The sequence below is a fragment of the Zophobas morio genome, unplaced genomic scaffold (assembly GCF_036711695.1).
Source record: "Zophobas morio isolate AGI-343-1 ecotype UQ-CSIRO unplaced genomic scaffold, CSIRO_AGI_Zmor_V1 ptg000277l, whole genome shotgun sequence".
NCBI classification, from domain to species: Eukaryota; Metazoa; Arthropoda; class Insecta; order Coleoptera; family Tenebrionidae; genus Zophobas; species Zophobas morio.
In genome coordinates this window covers 521,018-536,989 of record NW_026972381.1, presented here as the reverse complement: position 1 = coordinate 536,989, position 15,972 = coordinate 521,018, and the positions used below count along the sequence as shown (strand labels likewise).

At 16.6% G+C, this 15,972-nt stretch overlaps 1 protein-coding gene and 1 long non-coding RNA gene across 2 annotated transcripts; both read left to right on the top strand.

Moving 5' to 3' along the window:
- Positions 1-307: 307 nt before the first annotated feature.
- Positions 308-770, top strand: LOC135119632 (uncharacterized). Its single transcript, XR_010278307.1, has 3 exons — positions 308-385; positions 473-633; positions 695-770. It is a non-coding gene; the product is annotated as an uncharacterized LOC135119632 (long non-coding RNA).
- A 611-nt stretch (positions 771-1,381) lies between these two features.
- On the top strand, positions 1,382-14,787 carry LOC135119644 (uncharacterized). Its single transcript, XM_064044035.1, has 11 exons — positions 1,382-1,425; positions 1,480-1,543; positions 5,728-5,796; positions 7,283-7,433; positions 9,662-9,875; positions 10,157-10,234; positions 10,805-10,914; positions 12,758-12,820; positions 12,946-13,016; positions 13,621-13,758; positions 14,695-14,787. The coding sequence occupies exons 3-11, from the start codon at positions 5,794-5,796 to the stop codon at positions 14,785-14,787; spliced, it is 921 nt and encodes a 306-aa protein (XP_063900105.1). The 5' UTR covers positions 1,382-1,425; positions 1,480-1,543; positions 5,728-5,793.
- The last annotated feature ends 1,185 nt before the right edge of the window (positions 14,788-15,972 follow it).

The window sequence follows — 15,972 nt, the reverse complement described above, 5'->3', positions numbered from 1 at the left end:
CTTACAAGGATTCGTTTTATTATCACAGATAAACAGAGTATATTAAAAGAAAGACGCAATAGCAAATTAATAACAACAACACCACATACTATAAAAGAATAATTATGTTACAGTCAAGCTCGATATAGTAGGCTCTACATAAAAATATCAATAATCCAATTTAGGAAAATTTTAAAAGTAAAAATTGTTTTGATTGGTAGAAGGAGCATGCAGTAAAACTTGTTTAGGATAACTAATATATTACAGGGTTCTTTTTATTGCAAATGATTTATCTCTCACTTAGCAATTTGTAAAATAACTTTTGGTAGTTGTATGTTAAACAAAATAAATTAATCCAAATAAAATTTTTATGAACCTTCTTTTGTATTTTAAAGTCCTAAACTAAGTAAGTTGAGTGATATATATTTGATAGTTTTCAGAAGTTCACGTATTCGTGTTGACCTTGCTAAATCCTATTCCTTATATATTGAAGCTCACTATCTTTTCCCCTTGTAAAGAAGCAATGAAAGCCGTTGAAAAGTTGGATAGACTTTTGGATCCACGACTTAAAGTGTTACAGGATAGAAAAACTAAAAGAGATCCATGGGTTGTTGGAAATTTGTCTAACTTTGAAGAAAAACGTTCCACAAAAGTGTAATTTTTGCTTATTTTATATATTATTAATTTTTGTTTTACTGAAATAATTTCCATATAGACGAAGTAACTCTGAATCGGATGAATACTGGTCTAAATTGAGTTCTAAAAGTAATAGTAATAAAAGTAAACTGTGCTTGTTTTCTATTTTATATCATAAATATATCTGTTTTTATATTTTTATTATGATTATATTTAACTAATAAAAAAGATGAAGACAATATTAAACAAAATATTACTACTCCATCTTCAAAATTTCCTTCAGGAAGTAAAACTCCCCTTTCTGTAAATTTTTTTTGTTATACAGGAAATTCAAATTTTTTAAATTTCCTTTAATTTTCTTTTAAATTTTTTTCATAGTATTAAAGTTTAGGTTAAATCCTTTTATTTATGATTTACCTTATTTTTGCTTAAATAATTCATAATAAAGATTTATAATTTTTTCAAGGGGTACAATCTTTACTATTAGTGAAAGTAATTTGGAGATTAATACTTAAATAACAAATTTTATATCACTTTTTTAGCGCAAGTCTTATTTTTAAGTTATATGTTTATAGAAATTTCACTATATTTACCATTAATTATTTTATTAATTGTCAACTGTATAATATTAATATCAATTATATTTATATTACAATTATTTCGTTTTACTTAATCTAAGCCCTTTTGGTAATATTATTAATAAATATATATTTTTTTAATTTTCATAACTCTTTTTTAAATACAGAAAGAAAATGATAGAAACGCTTCTTTTTACAAAGAAGACGATTTATATGAATCTAAAGCTAGCAAGTTAAGTTTGTAAAATTTTTTTAAAAAAATTAATTTTTGCTTTTTTTTTTTAAGAATAAAGAAACTTAAAAAAGAGAGAAAGTTATCTCAACTAAGTTCTTCCGATCAGTTAGAATTGGTTTATAATTTTTTATAAGTATATAAACTTAACGTAAAGTATTAAATTAAATTTAAATAAATTTAATCTATTTTTATACAACGTTCATCAGTTTTGTAATATTTTATAAAATTTAATAAAGTTTACAGCGTTTTATTAGTTTATTTTACCATATAAATCCTTAATTTTTTATTAATTTTTTAATAATACTAAAATTATTGTTTAAAAAGAAAAAAGTTAAAAAAAATATTGTTTTTTTATAAAAATATTTTATTTTTTAAAAAAATTAAATTTTCTTTAATTGTATACAGAACTACGTAATATAACTTTTTAATAAAATTTAAACTTTAATTATTTTGCATATAGATTAATTTATAATTCTGGTGAAAGAAATTATTTTTAGATTTAAAGGTTCATTTTTACAGTATAGAAATTACAATGCAAGCAAAGCTACCTTTTGGTTACATCAAAAAAATGTTTTTTAGATTTTAATTGAAACTATGAAAATATAGTTTTGTTTAATATTATTATTTTTTCAATAATTTAATAACTATTATTTATAAATTTCCATCTATTATTTAATTATTATATTAGATTTTTATATTTTATATTATAAAACTTTTTTTATTTAAAGTTTAATTTACTATTCGCTTTATGTTCTCAACCTTGTGGTTTTTTTCCTATTTATTTAAAAAAATATTAAAAAACTTAATTGAATTTATGAATAAATGTTTTGTTGCTAAACAAATTTTATTATTAGTTTTTAAAAGAAATAAAAAAATTTCAGTTGTTTTTTTATATTAAGAAAAAAATTACTTTAAAAAAAAAATAAATTTTGTGTATTTAATTTTTTTTTAAAAAATATACATTTTTTATAATCGTATATTAAAAAAAAATATTTTGTGCGCTGAAGTTTATGAAATATCTTTTACTATTTAAATTTATATTCATATTTTATTTTTAACTAAATTTATTTTTATTTTATATTTTATTAATTTTTATTGATTATTTTTTTTGAAGTTTTACAATATAATTTTTAAATTAAAATATTTTTCGCAATGAAAGTTTGTTAAAAGTACATTCAGTTTTCTTTTTATTTTTTTAAATAATCATAAATTATATTAAATAAATTTCATGAGAAAATTATTAACAAAAAAAATTATTGCTTTCTTAATTTTTTAAAAGTAACTTTTTTAAAATTTTTTTATAAAAAACTTAATTTTATTATTGTTATTACTATATATGAATTCTAATAAAATTACTATTATTATAAAATTATAATATGTTGACAATTTTTAAAAAGTAGTTTTTATTTTATATTTTTTCTTGTAAAATTTATATATATATACAAATTTACTTGAAAAGTTTATTATTTTAATTATTTTCACTTTATTTTCTTTACAATACATTTATATAATTCGTTAAAAACTTTTTTTTAATTGTGAAGAGGTTTTTTTTTCTACTAAATAAAAACGTAAGCGTTATTATAATTTTTTCTTAATTTTTTTTCAATTTATGAAAATTTTTAATATTTTATAGAATCCTATTTTTATTTTATTTTTATTAATTAAGTTTAATTTTTCTATAAACAAATTTTGATAATAAAGTTTATTGTGTTTTATTAAAATTTAATATGAAATTTATAATGTTATATGTTTTTTAATATCAATTATAATTTTTTTTGAGAATTTTTTAAAATTTTTTTATTAAATTCTTAATATCTTTTAATTTTACTAAAAAAATTATTTTACTTGATTTATTCTTATTATTAACTTTTTCAATGTATTGAATAATTAATTAATTATTTTTTTTTAATTACCTTAAAATAATTTTTTATTAAACATGAAGTTATTTGATTTATCATTATTACTACTATTTAAAATTTTTAACATTTTTTTTAAATTAATAAATGATATCTTTTTAATAAAAGTTTGTTATACTACTAAATTATGATGTACAGTTATTTTTTATTTTTTTTTATATAATGTATTCTGAATCTGTTTTTGTTTTTTTTGTTGTTATTAAAGTTTTATATATTTTCTTAATTATGAATAACTTTTTCTAAGTTAAAAAAAATTATAACAACTCTTTTGTTCGGAAATATGATAATTTTTTTAAAATATAGAAAAAAATTATTTATTTATTTATTATTATTAAAGCATTTCATTATATTTATACAGAACAGTTTACTATTTTAAATTTATATTTCATTTATTTATTAGCTACATGAAAGAATAACAATCTTTATGTTTTTATATTTTTTATAAGTAAAAAGTTTTAATTATACTTTATATAATGTTTAACATTTTTATTAACAAAAAATGAATAATTTATAATGAACTTGTATTAGAATTATATATTATTATGCGCTTTCTAAATATAAAGTAAAAGTTTCTTGTTTTATTAATTATTTAAAATTTATATTAATATATGATTTTATGGTTAATGTTATTATTTATATCTGCAGAACTTTTTAAATCTTTACTAAAATTTATTTGCCTAAACTTTTTTTTTATTTATTAATTTATAAAAATAAAATATTCCTAATAAAAATATATAAATTTTTTTTACTACAGTTATGACATTAAATTTATACTTAAAATTGTTGTAGAGTTTTTGAATGAATTTTTTATTGTATATAATAAGTAATAAACTTTTCAGTTTCTTTAATTTCTATTACTTTTCTACGCAATTATATAAATAAATTTATAGTATAAAGTTTATAAAGTCAACTAAATTTTTTATAAACTTTCATTTTTATAAAAATTATTTTTAAATAAATATTTTTTAAATGTAATTTTCTTTTCTAATTCAGGTTTTATTTAAAAAAGTTTATTTGTAGTAAATTTTTTTAACGTAATATTTACTTGAAATTTACTTCTTTTTTAATATTTATATAAATTTAGAAAAGTTGAACTTAAATTTATTGCTTTACTTATCCATTTTTATAAATTTATATCCTTGAAATATTAATTTTTATTAATTTAAAAATTTAATTTTGTTAAAGTTTTTTTTTAATATTTAAAGTTAATTCTTATAGAAAAAGCAAAAATGGAAAATATATTACATATAAAAAATAAATTGATATTATAGGAAATTATAAAAAGTAAATTTCTCATTATTTACTATATTCAAAATTAAACATATAATTTTAATTATATTCTACTTATACTTTGAAATTATAAAAAATAATTTAAACGAATATTTTATAATTATTATTATTCTAATTAACTTTTTAAAAAAAATTGAAAGAGAAGATTAATATTAATACTCTTACGGAGAAAATATTGATAAAAAATAAAACTTATAATAAAAGTAATTATATCTGGATACAGTTTACTAAATTAGTTATAGAAGTTTGCTTTTTTTATTGTAATAATATAAAAAATTAAATTTTAGAAATAAAAAAAAAAGTTATAATTAAATAATAATAATAATAATATTACAAATATTTCTGGTAACAAATAAATAATATTATTAATATAAAAAAATATTTACACTGAAAAATAAAAGTAATAATTAATAATAACAATAAAAAAATAATTCAGTCAATTCTTTTACAATTATTATGAATTTAATAGAAACTATAAAGAAAATTAATAATAAAACAAAATTAAAAATATTAATAAATAATAAAATCAAACAGAATAAATTATAAATAATATATAAAAAGAAGTTTAAAGTTTAATTTTTTTTATAAATATAATAATAAAGAAAAGTTTATAAAAATTAATTAATATTTTTACTAAAATTTTTTTTTTCTATGGATATATAGAAAAATGCTAAACAATAATAAGTAAATAAAAAAATAAAAGTTCAACGAAACATTATTAGTATTTTTATTTTATTATATTTCTTTTATAATTATTGTTGTTGTCATTATAATTGTTAAAGTTTTTATTATTATAATTATACTTATTATTATTACTTTATAAAAGAAGCGAGTTCGAAATAGTAATTAAAAAAAAAAAGACAAAAGTTTTATTATAATAAATAATAATCGTTGCTAACAATTTTTATATAAAAGTTTATATTGTCATAATTTTTCTTATTATGAAGATTATTATTAAAGTTTCTTATAAATAACGAGTTCGATATAATATAAAATTAAAAGAATAAAAGTAATACTGAATAATTTATTAATAATGAATATTATAATTATTGCAATTATTATTTTTATGAAAGTTTTTATATTACTATTATAGCTTTCTAAAGAAAGTGAGCTGGAGTCTGTTGCTGCTAAGCTAAAGGAAGATTCGTTGAAGTATCGAATGGTAAATAAAAAATATTTACAACTTTTTTGTATATTTTTATAGAAAACATTCACCTCTTTTGCTTATAAGTAATAATAGTAAGCATGTTTTAAATATTGAATAACAGCTTATAATAAGTAAATATATATTTTATAGGGACTTATAAATAATTTTTTTCTTTTTATTTTATTAAAAAATTATTTTAAAGTTTATATGGAAATTATTATTTATTTCTTGTGATAAATAATAATAAGAAATATTTATTAAAATAAAAAATATATATTTATAGGGACTTATGAATTATAGAATTTTTTTTTTTTGTTTTTTTCTATTATTACATTTTTTTAAGTTTGTATAGAAAAATTGTTTATTTTATATAAATTTTATATAATATATAAAAATATTATACTTGAATATTATAAAAAATAATAAAAAGTTGAAAATTTTTTTGACTTATAAACTTCCATCTAGTAATTACTTTTTACGATATAATAATTTTTTTTTAAATATTTAAAACGTGGATAGTAATGAACTCTTTACTTGCTATAGAAAAGTCTTCTACTTAGATGAAGCATCTTCTTTATTATATTTATATTATTTATAACAACTTTTTAAAGAAAATTTTTTTATATTTATATTAAGCAATTTATTATTATTAATTATAGAAAAACTTTTATATTATTTTAAGCTTTTCGTATTATTATTACTTATGTAATAACTTTTTCTAAAAAAAAATTATATATATTTCTTTAGCTTTTATTATTATTATTACTTCTATAATAACACTAAAAAAAACCTTTATTTCTATGTAAAGCTTATATTATAATTATTTATTACTTCTATAATAATCTTTTATTAGAAAGTTTTATATTTTATGTTGATTATTACTTCTATAATAATTTTTTAAGCTTTTTTTTATGAATATTATTATCTATATAATAACTTTTTTATGAGTCTAATATTTATATATAAAACTTTTTTTTCTTTACTATTATTATTATATATATATTAATATTTTTTTAGAGAACATTTATATTAAATTATATGCTTTTCTTATTATTGTCACTTAATAATTTTTTGTAGAAAACTTTATTATTTTTAAAAACATGTATAATAACTTCTAATAGAAAAACCTTACTGATACAACTTTTTTAATTTTTATTATTATTATTATTTATTTCTGGCTTTATTTATTTATAAAAAAGGTTTAACTTTTTTTAGAAAACTTTTTTAATATTTTATGAATGGATGTACTTAAAAATAATTGTACTTTTTAATGCAAATTTTAAAGTTTTATTAGTTTGTACTATAAATATATATATAGTTTTATTATTTTACTTATATTTTTATTAATATATATATTTTATTATATGTTTCTGAGTTAATTCATTTTTAATTATTGTTTTATATAATTATTTATATTATAGTAAATGTTATATTAATATAATCTTTCAATATATTATTTTTATTATTATATGAAATAAAAACTTTTTTTATATATTAAAAGCTTCAATATGGATTTCGAAAACATCATAAACTTTGCAGTTCTGGAGATTCTGCTCTACTCGTATGCTATTGCATTCGACTTTTGCAAAGCAAACAAGTTTGTTGGGAAGATATCGAAGAGCGCTTTTCCTTGAAAAGTCCCGAACTTTCCAGTACTATTATTTAGTAGATAATTCATGTTTATTATTTCACGTTTCGTTTAATTTTTATACAATAATACTATTTATAGAAACTCGGTAATAAATAAATATCTAAACAAATAAATTAATATTACAATTTTTTTTTAAAAAAAAGTAAAAGAAAAATAAGTAAAGTATATTAATTAGAAAATTTATAGTAGCAGATGAAGATTAATGAAAACGTAAAAAAAAATTAATTATGAAATTTATACAGATAAAATAATAATTAAATTAAAATGAAACTTTAAAAAAAAAATTATTTAATAAAAAATATACAAATAATAAATATTACATTTTATTAAAAAGAAATAATATTAGTGAAGAAAAATATATGAAATAATAAATAATAAGTAATTTAATAAAAAGTTATACAAAAAAATTTTACATGTTATAGAAGTAATAATAATAATGAAGAAAAATATAGAAATTAATTAAAATTTATAAGTTATATTAAATTAAAGTTTATACCAATAAAAATAAATAATAAGTTATAATAATAAATCCATGAGAACAAATTAATTTTATAATATATAGTAAAAATATTAAGAAATGCTATTTGATATAAGAAAAAAATAATATATAAATAAAAAAATAAATAAGTAGAATTATACGACATTTCTAATAATAATATATGAAAATAATAATAAATAACAATATAATTATAAAAATATAATTATGTTCTTTAGATATAAAAATAGTAATAATTAGTAATAAATCAAAATAATAATGAGTAATAATAAGTAAATGAATATTTATAAACATAATTAATAAAAAAAGTTAATAAATATATTCGTTAATAATAATAATAATTCTATGAAAATCTATAAATATAACAATTATTTATATATATAAATATCAAAAATAATAAAATAAAATTTTATCAAAATTAAAAATATATATTAAAAATTTAAATACATGAAAATTTATAAATATAACAATTAGTTGTATAAATAAATAAATTATGTTAAAATAAAAATATAGTATTAAATAGAAGTACAGAAAAATTAATAAATAATTATAAGTAAAATATTATAACAAATACTAACAATTAATTATTATATATATATATAAAAATTAAATAATAATAATATAGTTATGAGAAAATAATTTATAAAATAATTTTAAATAACAATAAATTTTGAATAGTAATAAAAAATTAAATAAAGTTATATAAAAATAAAATAAATCTATATAATAAAACTACAACAATAGTAATACTAAATAATAATATACTAAATTAAAAATAATAAAAAAGCTATAAGAAAATTAAAATATATTTATATTAAACAAAAGTAAATTTAATGTAATATATAAAAATATATAATATTAAAAATAGATAATATTATATTAAATAAAAATAAAAATAAAATAATGTATAGAATTATTTAAAATTAAGAGCAAATGATAAAGTTATAAGAATTTAAATAATAAATAGTACTGGAAATAAAAAATGTGATTATATTATACAAAATTAATAAAATAATGAATAATAATAAAACATAAAAATAAATATAAAAGTTAAGTTAAAAGCAAATCAGAAAAATATAATTATTATATATGAAAGAAAAAATTAAAGAGATAATAGTTATACCAAAATATACATAACAAACCATGTGATTCTTATTCATTATATATTTTTTTAACTCACAACTTTCTACATTTTTATTATTTACTTATTTTTTTTTATTTTTATTTTTTTTTGTTGTTGCATTATTTCTTTTGCTATATTATTTTTTTAAAAAGCTGCAAAAGTTTATAGTAATATTTTTATAATTATTTGTTTTATATATATAACATTGCCATCACTAGACACGCGCTTGAATGTGCTCGCTGGCAATTAGTAATTGGCTAGTTTTCCTTAAGTGGTGCATGTGGTAACAGAATTGCGCTATGCAGCAGTTTTTCAAACAAAAGCAATCGGTGCGCGTTTTTTGTCTTAAAATTGTTGGGTTACTGCCTAGTCCTTATTATTTTATGAATGATGAGCATTTTAAGTTTTAAAAATAAAATAATATTCATTATAATGAATGAAGCTTCTGAAGAATTTGTGTAAATATTTTTGGTAATTAATAAAATAAACAAACGTAATGAAATATATATTAAAAAATTCATTATTTTTTTCGACGCAATTTACTTATAAACTTTTACTTTCTATTATCTGTTTTACAAACTTTTAACATGTAATAAACCGATAACTTCAGCCGAAAGGACCTCGCTTTTGCATTATTTGTATGAAAAAGCCGAGTCTATTACACCGCTTAAAGAAAATTTACTGCTGGAAGCTCAAGTCACGTGTCCGGATATTCCCAAATATTTTTCTCCAATAGAAAAGATCCGCGCTTACATCTCTACATTTACGGATGAAAAAAAATACTTTGGCATTACAGAAATGGCAGCGGGGGCCTACCGCGATCAGTAGGATTATTATTATTATTATTATTATTATTATTATTATTATTATTATTATTATTATTATTATTATTATTATTATTATTATTATTATTATTATTATTATTATTATTATTATTATTATTATTATTATTATTATTATTATTATTATTATTGTTATTGTTATTAATATTAATATTATTGTTATTATTATTATTGTTATTGTTATTATTGTTATTATTATTATTGTTATTGTTCTTGTTATTAATATTATTATTATTGTTATTATTATTATTATTATAAAATAGATATGTTTTGGTTATAGTAAGGGAAGACCGCTCCACCCTAGAAGTTGTTGGGATTGTTGCTCCTTTAAATACTAACACGTATTATTTTTATTATTATTATTTATTTTTTGATTCTATTTTTTTATATTTACTATTTTATTACTATTTTTTTAACAGTTTATTATTATTTTATAAACTTTAATATAAATATTACTATTATATATTTATTTAGAAAAATTATTTATTATGTTTATTACTAATTATTTGAAGGTATAATTTTTTTAAACTTCCTTTTTGTAATTATAAAAGTTTTTTTTTTTAGAAAAGTTTATCCCTTATTACTTTTGACTGTATATTTTATATGATTACATTTAATATACTATAAAACGTATATATTTTTATTTATAAAAATTATTTAAAATAATTTAATATTATTACTATTAAATTTTTTTATTATACTATTAAAAATAATAATATGTATATTTTTATATTTATATAAAAAGTTTTTTTAGAAAAAACTTGTTTTATACTATTAATCATATATTTTTAATGGTTTTCTAAACTTTACTTAAAATATTTATATTAAAAAAGCTTGTCCTTATTATTAATATAATTACTATTATTATTATTATTATTACTATGATTTAAATATACTCTCACGTCTTATAGAGTTTATTATTGTTTATTCCACGAAAGCGGTTATTTTGACTTACTTGAACCAGAATCGGCTACAAATAACTCTTCAATTTTCCAAAATGCTCCAAAAATTATTAAAAATGGTGTTTATTAATTTTTATTATTTTTTTTAGAAAAGAATTATTTATAGAAGTTAATAAAAGTAAAAGTTTTTCTAAATTTTATTGTTTTTTAGAAAAACCGAAATCGTAGTTATATAGAATAAAAAATATTTATATAAAAAAAATAAATTATATATTAAAATATTTTTATTATAAAAAAGTTATATAACAAGAAAAAATTATTTTAATAATGATATTTTAAAAATTTTTTTATTCCTTTATAATAAAATTTAAAAGTAAACTATAATTTTTTATATAATTCTATTTAGATTATTAAATAGCGAAATAAATAATTTTTTTATACAAATTATAAAAGATAATAAAAGTACGAAAAATATATATTCTTTTATTTTTTGTGTTGTAAAATTATTTTAATAAAATTAAATAATATGAAATATTATTAAAGTATTAAAAAATAAATATATTTATTATAAAAAATTCAGTAATTAATGTTTATAATTAAAAGAAATAATAATTAACTTAATAAATTTATTACAAATATAAAAAAATAAATATTGATTTTACACAAACATCCATTAATAATAGTTTATTGAAGTAATAAATGATATCAAATGAAGTTACATATAAAATAAAATAATATTATTAAAACTACAAAAAAATTATAATATTTTATAATAATTATTTATAAAAAAAAAGTTTAAGATAAAATATAATAAGAAATAAATGATATATATCTTAAAAATATTTTTTAATAAAATATAAATATAAACAGGATAAAAAGAAAATTTATCATTAATAAAAAATATGTACAATGATAAAAATAAGTATTTTTTAAATAAAATATTATTAAAGTTATAAAAAATAAATATAAAAATAATAAATAAATATAAATGGTTTATACTAAATGAATTTTATTAAGGGAAATAAATATGATATAATTAAAAGAAATAAATTTATATATCTTTAAACTTATAAATATAATAAAAATATTTTTTTAAATAATATAATTTTAAAGTTAGAGAAATATATATTAACGCAACTAGCCAAAAAGTACTAATAAAAATATATTAAATAATAACTTTATTATATCTTTTATATTTTTTTTTTCCTTTTATACTTTTGCAAACAGTTTTTACAATAAAATATTTACTTATAAAAATCCTTTTTACCAAAAAATTAAAAAAAAATACTATTATTTACCATAAATTTTATCGAAAGGAAAAGTTTTATTATGGATATAAGTTAAGCAATAATGTATAATATATTTTAGCTTTCGAAAAAGAATATTTATAAGCTTCTAACTTTAAGAAATAATAAAGAGTTGTTGTACTTGTTTCATTTTTTTTATAAGATTACAAAATAAAACAATAATACTATTTTTTATTACAATATCATTACTTTTCTTGATTATAATTTGATTTTTTTACTGCGAGTTTCAAAAAATCGTTATTTGTTGAAGAAAAATTTAGTAAAGTATAATATTTTTTTTTTTAAAATTACTTTAGATACGGAAAAAATGTTTAAAAAAATTATAAAGTTAAATATGATATTATTTTTTTATTATTGTTTCTTTATTTATTAAAAAAAAGGTTTTTAAAAATATTTAATATTATATAATAACTATCAAGTAAAATATTATATATAATTTTTATTATTATTTCTTTATTTACTAGAGAAAATGTTTTAAAAAATTAATTATATTGTATAAAAATATTATATAGTAAAATATTATATTATTTTATAGTTACTTGGATTAATGTTATCATAAAATTGTTAATTGAGAAAGTTATAAGAAAGTAAAATACGATATATATTATTTTTTTACTATTGTATACTTATTACTTTTATATATTTTTTATAATAGACTTGGAAGAACTATACCAACAGCAAGTAAATCAACAACTTTCTTCTATTTCTAAACAGAAAAGTACAATATTTATAAATGAAAAAGATAAAATGTTTCTTATATATAAAATAATACTTTTATAAGGACATTAACAAAATTATTATAATAAACTTTGAAATTTTTATAATAACAATTATTTTTGGTAGATTTTCGTTGCAGCGGAGCTGACTCGTCCGAATCGAAAGCAAATGAACTGAGGCAGTTGCTTGAATTCGATGTTTGTCATTATATTATTATTATTATTATTATTATTATTATTATTATTATTATTATTATTATTATTATTATTATTATTATTATTATTATTATTATTATATTATAAACTTTATAAACCTTATTTTTTTCTCTACTTAACTGTAAACATTCGCCAAGCAAAATATCAATTATCCCCACGAGGGTTACTCTGCACTTATTAGTAATGAGTACCCAAGAAGTATGTAAACGACTCGTAAAAAAGTATTTACGTAAAAGTAAAAATTTTTTTTTTTATAAATGAGACGAGTTTTTTAAAATTTATCCGATTTTTTGCACGAGCGGCGCTTTATAATTTTTATGAGTGATATTAATCATATTACAACGTGTCTTGTATAAAATTAAAACTTATGTATATCTCAAAATTATATAATATATATATAAAGATAACATAAAAACAATATTACTATTTAATATATAATATTTACTGCATAAGAAATATTCAGAAAATATTATATATTTATAAACTGAGTAAATGTATATCTACGATGCTTCCCTTTTTAAATTTTTTTTATTTTTAATTGTTTTTTAAAAAATTTATTTATTATAATTTATATATTTTTAATAAGAATATTTCCTCAAACGAGCAAGACGCGTCTAAAGATATTTATACTCCAAATAAAAATCAAAAGGTATCCTCAATGCTGCCCACCAACGATTTTGATTCGTTTTATAAAACTTCTTTTATTGGCAATAATAAGACTTCGGTGAGTGAACTTTACTTTGATTGGTTCGCTTCCTATAATTTTTTTTATATTTTTATTTTATTTTTTGTTTATTTTTACTTTCAATTTTGTGAAAACTAAGTATTGAAAAGTCATTATATATAAATATCAAATAAAAGGAATAAATAAATAAGAGTAAAAATTATTTTTGTTATAAAATTTTGTTTATAATTAGTAATAAAATGTATTGAGTCAATATGATATAAAACACTAAATAAATAATCAACATTATTAAAGATTTTGTATAGACTAAAAAAAATTATACAAGGAATATTATTAATAATATTAAATAATTATAAATAATAAATAAAAAAAAAGTTTTTATAAAGTAGTAAATAATATTAAACAATCAAAAAAATTAATCTTATAAAAATTTCCGACATGAATTAAAAAATATATTAATATATACAAGAATTAATAATTAAATAATAAATAAATTAATATATGAATAACTTGTTTATAATTAATAATAAATTAATAACTGCAATAAAATTAATTTAAACGAAATGTAAATTTTTAATATTATAAAAGTTTTCGGTATAAATTAAAAAATAATTAACTTAACTTGAAAGTCTTAATAAATAATTATTAATTATAAATACAAAAAATATAGACAATTATAAGTTATAAATAAAAAATTATTTATAATTATTATTGATAATTTAAAATAAAAAGTATTATAAAATATAATGAGGTATTATAAAACTAAAAATAAATATTTAATATTATAAAAGTTATTAATGAAAGTTGAAAATAAAAGTAATTAATATACATGCACTAAACGCTTATAACTAATATTTATTATAAATAAATAAAATATAAAACGGTAAATAAATAATTATATTAATTTTATATTAATTTTACTTTTAATTGAATTACATTAAGTTATATCTTTTTATTTTTATTTATTTTTATTAGGGAGATCAAGACTTTTTCGAAAAGTCAGGATATAAAGTAAGTCAACCTCCTCAGAAAGACAAGCAACACTCCTCTACAAACCCTTTCCTTTGAAACCTTTTCAATAAAAAAAAATTTAAAAAGTTTTTATTATTTAAAAACGAGTTAATTAAAAACTGATACTGATAAAAAAAAATGAGCAGGTTGTAATTCAGATTAGAACGCTACTTTTAGTATTCTGTTCATTTCATATTCGCATTGTCAATCACAGCAGTGAAGTCTTTTCATTGCAATAATTTTTGCTTTCCTGAATTAAAATTTACTTGAGTTGTTTAACTAGAAATTCAAATTTATGTATAGTGTTAACTATAAAACTAACAAAAAAACTATATATTTTAGCTTGTATAGATATCTTGGAGAACACACCACGAATAGATGTTTACTATAAATCTAAAATAAAACTGAACTTCATAACAATTACAAAGAATAGCATGTAGGACTGCCTCCCCCTACCCATACCTGCACGGTTTATATAAAAGTATTTTCAGAACTATTTAAGACGTGCTTTATTAATTCTATTAAGTAAAATGTACTTGCATACGCTTGCTAAAGTCGGACGCCCGGGGAACTCATGAGCTTTCAGTATAGAATTTATCTTTACTAACAAACTATTAAAATAGTAACTCTTTAAAGTTCTTATGTTTAATTTTATAAGAAACAGTTTTTGTGGATTTACAGGAAGTAAAAACTAGAATCTTATTGTTCAGAGGCTTTTTGTTTTTACAGGTTATATTAGATAATTTCCACTGACCTTGAAGATAGTCGTGGTCCCTTATATATTTTTATAACCTTTTTTTTACGAACTATTAGTAACACTTCTTTTATCGTTAAATACATATTTATAAAAAGTTGAAGGCTCTGAAATTATATTATAAGTGTGTCCATTAGTATTGCTAACTAGGTATTGCTGGCATGCCAACTCTTTTATTCAATACTCATAATTCGACTCTCCTTAAAAAATATTGTTATGGGTATAGTAATTCTCTGATTAGGGCACACAGCCCAAACTTTTAATTTTCCACCATTCTTGACTGTGAAATTCCTTTTAAAGAGCCCTTGGCAACTCCGATAACTACAGTGTCTCCGCACTTATTATGCTTCGTGTCCCTCGATGCCCGACCTGGACCTTCTCTGTGTTTGACATTTACCCACTGTTACCTGTGAATAAAAATTTTACGTCAGTGGGTATAACAGCTATAAAAAATTGTACTACAAACCCGCCTCCTCTCCTAAAAAATA

What these genes read in the sequence shown, in the direction of transcription:
- LOC135119644 (XM_064044035.1), top strand. An exon ending in GCGGGGGCCTACCGCGATCA is followed by an intron (nt 9,876 to 10,156) that starts GTAGGATTATTA and finishes ATTATAAAATAG; the next exon opens with ATATGTTTTGGTTATAGTAA. An exon ending in TTGGCAATAATAAGACTTCG is followed by an intron (nt 13,759 to 14,694) that starts GTGAGTGAACTT and finishes TATTTTTATTAG; the next exon opens with GGAGATCAAGACTTTTTCGA.